The sequence below is a fragment of the Poecilia latipinna genome, unplaced genomic scaffold, assembly GCF_001443285.1.
Source record: "Poecilia latipinna isolate Pla-1442-1.1 unplaced genomic scaffold, P_latipinna-1.0 Scaffold995, whole genome shotgun sequence".
Lineage (NCBI taxonomy): Eukaryota > Metazoa > Chordata > Actinopteri > Cyprinodontiformes > Poeciliidae > Poecilia > Poecilia latipinna.
In genome coordinates, this window is record NW_015113611.1 from 158,375 (window position 1) to 169,419 (window position 11,045).

The 11,045-nt window shown below is 43.8% G+C and overlaps 1 protein-coding gene and 1 long non-coding RNA gene across 3 annotated transcripts in view; one reads left to right on the forward strand and one right to left on the reverse strand.

Annotated features, from left to right (window-relative positions):
* birc6 (baculoviral IAP repeat containing 6) overlaps positions 1–11,045 on the forward strand; it is a 78,611-nt gene that overhangs the window by 45,531 nt on the left and 22,035 nt on the right. For both annotated transcript variants that reach the window (XM_015050500.1, XM_015050501.1), the window contains exons 57-64: positions 850–981; positions 1,092–1,253; positions 1,333–1,506; positions 2,516–2,715; positions 2,923–3,259; positions 3,396–3,613; positions 4,355–4,519; positions 5,060–5,225. In XM_015050500.1, the coding sequence (XP_014905986.1) occupies positions 850–981; positions 1,092–1,253; positions 1,333–1,506; positions 2,516–2,715; positions 2,923–3,259; positions 3,396–3,613; positions 4,355–4,519; positions 5,060–5,225 (1,554 nt within the window). The remainder of the gene's footprint in view (positions 1–849; positions 982–1,091; positions 1,254–1,332; positions 1,507–2,515; positions 2,716–2,922; positions 3,260–3,395; positions 3,614–4,354; positions 4,520–5,059; positions 5,226–11,045) is intronic.
* On the reverse strand, positions 8,051–10,996 carry LOC106958548 (uncharacterized). The gene is made up of 2 exons (XR_001427174.1): positions 10,169–10,996; positions 8,051–9,072 (listed from the first exon to the last, which is right to left on the reverse strand). It is a non-coding gene; the product is annotated as an uncharacterized LOC106958548 (long non-coding RNA).

Consider the following 11,045-nt stretch of genomic DNA (forward strand, 5'->3'; position numbering starts at 1 on the left):
ACCTCTTGTGATTCCGACAATTCCACTTGATTTCAATGCGCTCCAGTTCAAATTAAAAAAGCGTTACTCATCGTTGTTTTGGCTGGACGGATCTAGCGCAGTTGGACCCATTATATGTCATTTACCCAGAATGCATTGGAGCGTGAACAACATGGCGACATTCGTGTGACAATATTTTATTAAAATTTATAAAACCTAAACAACCTACAGTATTATTACTGTATAGTTTTTACGTCTAAAATAAACATTTCTCAAATAAAGTGTATTGTTACAACTACTCATGGATCCTTTTAAAAAGCTTTGGAAAAGAAAAGAAAAGACCAAACCTGGTCCAAGAGATCTCAAATAATTTCCCTTTAGCTCAGAAAATCAGCTGTTTTCTTCCTACATTGTTTCTATCCCATAATTGGAGCAGGTTTATTTATGCAGAGTATTTCAGATGCTGTTGCCATGGTGTTTAAAATGTCTGTTAGGTCACATCACATTTCCACTTTTAATCTAAGCTTTCAGGTCATTTTCATTTGACGTGAAACAATGCATTTCTGTTGCCGTCTACCGTTGCAGAAAACTTTCACCTTTCACCTCTGAGGAATCCAGCTTTAATTATTCAACCTCCTGCTTCCAAGACAATAGCTCTGCCGCTGAGTGGATGCTCTGTAGACGGCAAGGTCACCTCTGCTGCAATATGACCCGTTAGCTTTTAGTGAGCTGGGTGCATGATTAATGCTTCACCTCTTGACACCCTGAAGGACTTGATGGGAAACCTGATACACCACTGCTGCTGCTGAATTGTAGAAGAGTCTGGGAGGCAAAACATTCCTTTCTTTTTTTCTCTCTCCATCAATCCAGACACTCCCAGCATTACAGCAAAGCTGATCAGTGAGCAGAAGGAGGACAAGGAGAAGAAGAATCATGAGGAAAAGGAGAAGATGAAGGCAGACAACGGCTTCCAGGACAACTACAGTGTTGTTGTAGCGTCAGGTACTTTGGTGCATTCCTTAAATGAAGAAAAGGCTGTATCTACTTTGAAATAGTTATTAGTCGGTGTGTCTATCACTAAATTCATCCAGGGTGTCCATCCCTCTCATTAGGTTTAAAATCCCAGTCCAAGCGAGCTCTTCTGACCCCTCCACGACCTCCGTCAAGACGGGGTCGCATTGTGAGCGACAAGCTGACCTCTTCATCTGGTGTGGACCCTTCAGCCAAAACCATCAGCGTGCCCGTCTTCCATCTTTACCACAAGCTTCTTCCAGGTACTGCAGGCTCCTGCTGACGGTTGGCCTGAATGCAGTCAGAGCTCATCTCTGATATCTCTGGTGCCGTTGCTTTCAGGTCAGCCCCTCCCCCCTGAGATGACCCTGGCTCAGCTGCTGACTCTCCTGTATGACCGTAAGATGCCACAGGGATACCAGTCCATCAACCTGACCGTCAAGCTGGGCTCCAAGGTCATCTCTGACCCTGGCCTTTCTAAGACTGATTCCTTCAAGAGGCTTCGCACTGAAAAAGGTACAGGAGAACCTCTGCTGCTCCCATTTACAATTTCTGCAGTAATGTGACCTGAGTTCGATTCAGAACAATCTATTCTGAAAAATCAGCCAATGCATGTTAGTAAATAATGATTAAATCCATGCTGGTCTCTAGTTCCACCGGCAGGGTGATGTAAAGAACGAAAACAATAGCAGGTGAAGCTAGTTTCCTAAAAACCTGTTCTCTTCTTTTCACTGATCTGTTTTTGGACCAAATCATACTGCAACTACATCAGATGGTTTTAGTTACTTTTGTAACTAATAATGTTTTTTGTAAGTTGCAATATCAATTCATGCTGATTTAGGTATGTTCCAGAAAAAAGTCTCCATATTCCTCTGCTAGCTAGACTACATGCCCGTGTAGTCCTGCGATAGTTGGATATTTGTATTCCTTGCTTCCGTGCAACATTTACATCTTAAGATTTACATCTCTTAATTGAAGAGACTGAAGGACGTTTGGTGGGGACAGATTGTAACGGGGCTAGACTCGCTGGCATCCAGAACAGATGTGGCTACGTGTGCTTATATTTAGATGGGGTTTTGCAGACTCATGTGGCCACACAAGGTCAGATTAATCTTTAATATCAATGTTTTGACATTATCAGCAGTGGAGAATCTGCAGCGACGCTCTTCTCCATATAGATTTCTAAAAACAGACTCAACACAATCCACACAGTGGATATTACCACTACATGATCTCTTAGGGTTGTTTTACTTTTATTTTGAAAGTTCACCTCACCTGGTGGCTTGGTAACAACAAAACATAAACCGCATCAACAAACAATATTAAATACTTGACAATATTTCCATCACGTGATGTTTTTCTAATGTCAGCAACTCCTAAACCTCTCTACTCTTCAGCCTTGTTTTAAGATGAAATATAAAACTTCTACAAATGATTTTCTGACTAGTAGTAGACGTGTGAGGTAGAATACATGGATAGGTTGCAGGGGTTTTGTGAAGATGACCTCTGTGTTGTCCTGCTGCAGTGGACCACTGCGACATGCTCAACAGCTGTCCTGAGGATGAACCAATGATGGCCAGCGAAGAATGTCTGGATGCTGCAACTGACGAGTCCCTGCTGGAGACCAACCCCATCCAGTCACCGCTGCAGGTCTTTGCTGGCATGGGGGGGCTGGCCTTGATTGCAGAGCGACTGCCCATGCTCTACCCCGATGTCATTCAGCAGGTGAGTTAAAGTCTGACAAAAAGATACCCATCAGTGTTCATCTTAGCTGAAGTTCTTCTAAGAAGTTGTAGAAAATTGGTCTGTGAAATCAAAGATAATAGTTCCTTTGTGCAGTAAATCCGTTGACTCTGCATTAGTCCACATGCAGTGATGAGTCATGTGCTGAGACCGCTGCTCAGTTTCTGCTCTGCTGGGTCCTCCTCTCAGGTCAGCGCCCCGCTGATCCCAGCATCCAGCCAGGAGAAATCTAAAGACAGCGACCAGTTTGAATGGGTGACCATCGAGCAGTCAGGCGAGCTGGTGTACGAAGCCCCCGAGTCTGCTGCTGCAGAACCGCCGCCTGTGAACAAGCAGCAGTCTCAGTCCTCCTCCTCCTCATCTTCATCCTCGGTGCAGTCCATGTCGCCCATTCCGGCCCACTCGCTGGCAGCGTTCGGCCTGTTCCTGCGCCTGCCGGGGTACGCTGAGGTGTTGCTGAAAGAGAGGAAGCACGCGCAGTGTCTGCTGCGTCTGGTGCTGGGCGTCACGGACGACGGAGAGGGCAGTAAGTCTGAAAACATTTTCCTGCTGCAGAGTTGAGCAGCCATGCAGACACCCAGAGCCTTCACTCATCACCTAAAGCTCTGAATAAAACTCTGGTCAACTTTTTTACGGAAGTTTTTGGTCTGATCTTCTCTTAGGTCACATCCTGCAGTCCCCCTCTGCCAACGTGTTGCCCACCCTGCCATTCCATGTCCTTCGAGCGTTGTTCAGCAGCACACCTTTGACCACTGATGATGGAGTACTGCTGCGCCGCATGGCTTTAGAGATTGGCGCCATTCACCTAATCCTGGCCTGTTTGTCAGCTCTGAGCCACCATGCCCCTCGAAACCCCAACGCCAGCAGCAACGTCTCTGAGGTAGGCCCCCACTGAGCCCCACACCTATTAAGTTCAGCTCTGTATGAGCTGCATTTAATCATTGTATGAGGTCTTGGTGAATAGATGTTGCTAAGTTTCATAGGCAAGTTTCCCAGAATCTCACTGTCTCTGATCTTTCAGTTGTTAAATGTGGCTCAAAGCCCTGTTTACATCTTTGCTTAGGTATAAATGTACTAAAAGTGGGTGATGAACTTTTAGTGGAGAGGAACCTTTTTTTTTTTTACCTGAGTCTATTTGTGTGGTTAATTTCTGACTAAATTAACCTTTGATGTTTGGAGTATTTCTTGAAAAACTGATAATCATAATAAATGCTTATCTAGCTTAGAGAAACAGTGTTTCAATTAACCACAGCAAGCTGTGTTAAAGATATATAGTTCACATTTGCTTGACTAAAGCAGGGACTGCAAGAGTGAATAAATGAACCGAACAAGTTCTGGTTGCCCAGCAGAACATTACTGAACAGGATTTGGATTGGGGACAATCATGTTGTTCTGCCTGGATTAATATAAAGCCAACAGGTTCAGTGATCAATAGGAGTCAAAACAAGACTAAGTCAGCCTTGAAATTATACAACTTTGCACAAAAGTGTGGAATAAATAGTGTTAAATTTCATTGGTCAGTAACGTAGGAGGAAACTTGGTTAATGGAAAGGGAATATAAATAAATCCTCCACCTGTTTGTATAGTTTAATTTTCTGTGTGTGTGTCTGTGTGTTTGCAGCCGCAGATGTCCAGTTGTCACAGTGGTGGGACTAGTGAGGAGCAGCAGCTGTACTGGGCTAAAGGAACTGGTTTTGGTACCGGCTCTACAGCTTCAGGCTGGGATGTGGAGCAGGCCCTTACCAAGCAGAGGTTAGAGGAGGAACATGTCACCTGTCTGCTCCAGGTAAACATCAACTTCCCTCTGCTCACCTGTGTTTTTAGATTTTTTTTTTTTAGTCATAATGTGAGGATTATTGTCTTGCAATGGCTGTTGGTACTGGAAGAGCTTTCTTGTTGGGTCTGTAGCCTATCTGTGTAAAAGTGTGCTAGGTGGTTTAGGGATGCTCTCACATTCCTCAGCTCAGGCTGCATTTATGTCTTACACCCAAATACACACCCAAAACTTATTGTAAAATGAGAATTTCTTTCTAAATTGACATGTTTCCATTAAATTATTTTCAGAATGACAAATTGCTCAATTATGTGGTCAATAGAAATACATTACTGGTGTATCAAAAACCCTATTGAAAATAAACACAATACAAATCCTGGTGGGTGAGAAAGTAAAGCCTGGAGGCCCACCAGGCTTAAAATACCCTGCGGGAAACCCTGTGTTGGTGGGTGGGGGGGGGGGGGGGGACCCGGGATAAACGACACATGTAAGATGTTAACTAAGGTGCTGTTTTGAAGCTAAATGGAATACTTGTTGTGTTGCATCCACCAGGTTCTGGCCAGCTACATCAACCCGGCGGGCTCCAGCAGCCACGGCACAGATGCCTCTGCAGACAGCAGAGCCCAGAACAGCTCAGCTCTGCCGGCAGTGCTACAGGAGCTGCTCAGCCAGTCCTGCCTCATCCCTGCCATGTCCTCCTACTTGCGCAACGACTCAGGTAGGCGCCATGTCTCTCCAAATAAACACCTAGATAGACAACAGCGTGGGGCAGGGATGCCCATGTGATCGAGCTCTTCTTTCTACCCCACATTTCAGAAATGGTTGTGGTTACACAGCAATATATGTGAACATCAACATTGCTGTTTTTTTGCAAAACGAATTACATTTCAAATTCATCAAAGTGTGATAATTGAAATAGGTTTTTTATTTGTCTTTAATTGTATATCTGATAAAAGGACAATGGCTTGAGACGTAATTTTCAGATGGTTCTTCTAAGACTGATTATATTTGGCATAGAGATCTGTTAACATTTGTCCTTTGATGCTCTGTGGCTTAAGAACCCAATTCTGGGTTGGAGTTGCAGTGATCACTAACAGGGGAATCTCGCTGTCTACATTCTGGTATGTTCTGAATAGAAATGGCCTGATTTCATGTTTTTCTTTTTGTGATTCTTTCAATTTCTACATTGGTGATGCAGAAATTTTTGCAAACAGACCAGAGCAGAATTTTATTTTATTTTTTTAATTTGTGAATTAAATGAGAATTTGATTGTGTTCTTAGTAATTAACTGCTGCTGTTGTGTAGAATATGGATTATGGACAGGGCTGTTTTTCCAGGTGAAAGGCAGATAAGCAGTATGGTAAATGCTGTGAAGTTGAAGCTTATTGATGTGGTGCTGTATGTAGCACATGCTCTGGTAATCCCTCGTTTCTTTCCTTTGCTTTGTCCAGTCCCCGCCTCATGGTGGACTGGAGCACAGTGGGCAGCTCTACCTGTCTGTCATGTGCTGACTTGATTTCTGTAGAGATGAGCCTGGTGACTGTCTAAAACTGAGCTTCTGTATTCTGGTTGAGTCTGTTTGCAAACTGGGATCTGTTTACTCTGCTGCTGTTGGACTAACAGTTCATCTCAGTACTAAGCAGCTTCAGCATCATCTTCACAGGGTCTTCTGTACTTCTGGGCTTGATTCACACATTTGATATTGTCTGTACTTGCACATAACCCCCTCCATCCTGCTCCAGGCCTGTCTTTAAACCAGCTTTTATACAAATTCCAACAAACTTTGTGACTTCCTACCTCATAGGCGTGTTGTTGGAGTCCTGCAGCACCTGTTCACGCCATACACACATGCTATTCCTATGGATTTACTTTAATTTATACCAATTCGTCCTTTGAGCTTGAGTTGGGGATTCCTTTACTAAATGAATAAAGGCACTAGAAGTCATTATCATAGTTTTTAAAATCATAGGTAGGCCTGTCGCGATAAACGATATATCAATTAATCACACGATAAATTAAACCTATCGACCTCATTTTAATTATCGGCTTTATCGTCTCTTTCTGCCTTTTTTTCTTGCTGTTGATGACACTGACCCTCCCTTCCTATTTCCTTTGTGTAATGTCCACCGCACATGACACGAGTTGTCGGCCGATTGTCGGCCCATTTTCAAAACCTGAGACACATTAGCCGACAGAAATCCTAGGTATAATGGTTCTATCGGGTTCGATAGTGCCAGGTGGTGTTCAGCCACATGGGCGCAAGATAATGGCTACAAGTCCAGTGAACTAATTTTAAGATCAGGCATTAATCAATGCTTTACTAGAATCTACCTGTGATGCATGTGGCTAGAGTCAGCGTAAAGTCCCGACTGAGTGAAAATCATTATAACTTATTTATGTCACGTTAACGAAGAACAGCTGAAACATTACCGGGTTTATCAACTGCGGTAGCAATTTGGCTCCAACTCCTCCCCTTGTCATTTCTACATTCTTTGCGCGAAATGCTGAATAAATATTAATGTTGTTTCCACAAATCATCTCCGATGTTGCTGGACTTCGTGTTGCCGTGTCAGCTGTTTCAGATTCCCCTCCGTAATTTCCCCTCAGAAAGCAGGACGAGAATCCAGCTTTCTGATTGGCTACCTGTCACATTCAGCGTTAAACTCGGTCGGGGAAAACCCCTGATTTAGATCGGAGTGGCCACACAATCCACCGTAACACATCACACACTGCAGGATGATCGGATACGAAATCACCAGCAACAATCTTAGATCGGCCAACGATCTAAGATTGTCATAAGGGGAAAATAGGGGCAAAAAATCGTGTAGTGTGAACTATTGCATTAGGTAGTCGGATGTGCCCATCTTCTCTATTTAAATCTAGTGATTACTGAAGGCCAATATAGTATACAGACTTTATAATCTGCACTCTTTTGGTTGAATGCAGTATTTATTTCCACGTTGGCTTTATGTTGTTTAGTTTTTATTTAAGTAAGTTTTTTGTTAATGGAGACTGAGAATCAATTTTATTTTTGTTTTTGATTGTTTTTGTTTAGTTTATCAATTCCAGTATTATGTGTTGTTTTGAAAATATAGTGTTTCTGTCATAGCAGAAACACTATATTTTCTGCCATAGCAGGAAATCACATGCATTCTTAGTCAATATTATCGTTTATCGCAATAATTTTTTAGACAATAAATCGCTCAGCAAAATTTGTTATCGTGACAGGCCTAATCATAGGTTGCATCTTAATTTCTCCTTCTCTAAAATGTGCACAATGTTGTTTATAGTGTTCCAACTGTCAGTCCATCCCTTGTTTCCTCTTATTTCAAGAAGTAAGAACTTGTTCTAAATGGTTTACCTGGTTGAATAAAGGTTGAATGAAATGAATGAATGTTTCCCTCCAAATTCAGCCAAAGTCCATCAAACCTAACCAGGTCAGAAGTGAACTGCCCACTGCTCACCCACCTTTCTCTGTTACCAGCAAAGCTTAGGCCAGCCATCAAACCAATGGTTGTGGTTTATTTAGTAAACTGCATCATTGATGTGTACATGTCGACTTTATTCAGGTAGTCATAAAAACAGCATTGGTAAAATGGAGAAAAAGTTACAGAAACTGACTCTTAAAAAGTAGAAGGAAAAAAAAAAACCTCTTTTCTGTAAGGGTTTCTGGACACATCCTTCATCTTTTATGAATATGAACAAAAATACAGCATAAGTTTGCTCGTATTTTAATACGTAAGTTACTTTTTTTTATCACAATCTTATCTTTCCCCTAAATTCTTACCCTCTGTAAAGATGTCCTTTTACAAAAATAGCTCCATGTGTGAACTTTTATATCTTGGAAATGTTTTTTTTTAACCCAAGAACAGTAGTTTATTTTATTATTATATTTTAGAAATCCATCTTCTTCAGGATGTAGAGGTGTAGCAGGAGTTTTCCTGAATGCCATGTGTTTTGTGTGTGTGTGTGAGCGTGTGTGCGGGGAGTTCAGGAAGTGAGGAGCGGTGCTGGTAGAGTGGGCCTGACCAATCACTCCTCCAGGTTTCACTCTGCGCTGTAGAGGAAGACGACTGTAGAATTAAACTGAGTTCAGTGGAATCATGGCACCAGAGTCATCCTCATTGGCCCAACAGTCCCAGATGCCGGTAGCCAGAAAGCGTTTGTTTCGGGGGGACTCCCTTTCTTCACGTAACTCGTCTCGCATTCCCTTTAAGCCCTTCGTTATCTCTCCAGCTCAAACATATGATGTGGCAATATGGCTTCCTCTTTGTCATCTTCAGCCACTTCCTGTCGTTTCCTCCATCTTGATCTGGGACAGGTGTCCATGTCAGGCTGCAGTTTTTCCTAACGTCTCATCATTGATCAGTGTTATCCAGTCATGGGATTCCATCCTCACACCGTGGTGTAAATGTAAACAAAAACTATCACAAAGAGGTTGAGGAAAGTGCCAACAATGCCCAGCATGGCCAAGATGGACTCCTCCTGCTCCTCCTTGGCCTCCAGCGCCCGCACATCGTCCAGCGTGATGACGGTAGTGCCCATGGTCCTGTAGCTCACCTGACCTGGGATAAGAGAAATTTATGGAGGCCATGTTAGACACAGAACGGCACTGCTTAGTTTGAAACCGAAAAAGGCTGAAATTATGTTCTGAATCCTGGTGTTTCTGATCTGGAACAACTGGAATTTAATGTCGGCACAGACTCTGGGATGAAAGCTTTAAAGCGGTGACTTCCAGCTTGGACCACCACCAAGATGGCCACATAATGAGAAAGTTCAAGGTTGAACCAGAGTAACGAGAAAAATTCCCCATATAAACCAAGCAAACCTACTCTGATAAAGCGTTAAAAAGAGGATGAAAATTATATCACCACTTCGAGCATTAAACGCCGACTGAGGTCCGATGGGTGACAGACAGGGACGCCTCTAACAGGTTCAAGCTAACAAACGGGGCACTGTGTCAAGAAATGACAGACTTGGAACTGATTCTGAGAGAACTAAAAGGATTTGACCAAGAAAATAAAGAACAATTAGAGACAACAATAGAAGAAATTGTAAAGGCGAATACCACAATTGACGAGATGACAGGGTGTATTGGGAAGACAGGATCCAGACCATGAAAGAAGTCATCACGGCTATGCTAAAGCTACACACTAAGCTGGGGGGACAAATGACTGGATCTGGAGAGTCGCTCTGGATGCAAAAACACATAAGGATGTATGGCATGACAGAGGGATCAAAGAAGGAATCAACAACGGTGATCTCATTTGTGGAAAATTCACTCCATGAAGGTCCTGAGTTAAATGATGCTATGACCAACCTTCAGATTGAAAGCTTTAACGCACTGGAAGTGTGTAGTAACGCTCTCCCAGTGGGTTTCCCCCATGCCGAATTAGAAGCCTGCATAGCTGGCTGTTACTGATTAACATCCTCCAGTTGATCAAAGATAGCTGTTCTCAACAAATCTAGAAACTTTCTGTTACACAGAGTAATTTCCTGTCATTCTGGTAATGGTTCCACTACATTGTCATTTTTTGTGTGAGCAAAGGAGCTGCTCAGGATTAGTTTTTCTTTGTTATATTTAATGCCTCCTTATCATTTTTGGCACAACTTTACTGCTGTCCTTGAAAATTAATTCAAATAATTGGGAAAGCAGCTTACCTTAAGGCGTTTCACGTACAAAGCATCATCCGGCATGCTGTTTGGGACCTCAGAGAAGAGATGTTTGTGTGAAGCTGCTCCAGGCAGCGACAGAGGGGTAAACAGGGAGCGACTGGGTGTGTGTTGTTATCGCCTCGGTGACGGGGGAGAGGAGGCAGAAACAGAAACGGATCCACGACAAATTCCCATGTTCCTCAGCACCAGCTGCAAAACCCCTTCGCCCCCCACCTTCCTCTCTGCTCCTTCACCCTCACTAGTCTCTGTGGAGTTCCAGTCAGCAGGCTGAGACTCTGGCAGCAGGGGTCTCACCTACTCCATCTCAGCCCCTCACATACTCTGCTCATCTTTCTTTGTCTGCTCAGTCTTCTGAGTTCGGCTACCTTGCTCTGCCTAAACTCTGCCACAGAAACCCGCTCCCTTCTTCCACAGGGTCTCCATAAACCCGCACATACTCAGCTTGATGCTGCTGCTGCCTTCATTTCTGGGGGTGTCATTGGAATGTGAAGCCCCTGTGCCAGCGCTTTGCACCATGTCTGTCGGGTGAGCTGGTGGCGTGTCGCTGGCAGCCAGCACAGGGGAGAACAGACAGGTCCACGGATTGAGTCTGCTGAGGAATATTCCAGAGGAGAGAGGAAAATCCAAGATCTAGCCGTCTGCAGAGAAGCGAGTGCAGCCCGAGTCTCTTGTCTCAGTAGATGTGCAGGAAGGAATCACCAGAGACGGCAGCCTTCCGCTAGGTCTCCAGCAGTTAGGCACCGGGAACGACGGTGCATTACATAACCAAGCAGAGTGGAGGAAAGGGAAGGAGGACGGTCCTGATGGCTGTGGAGAGGAATGGAAAGGAGCATGAGGACGAGAAGGAAGGAAGGAGGGAGGG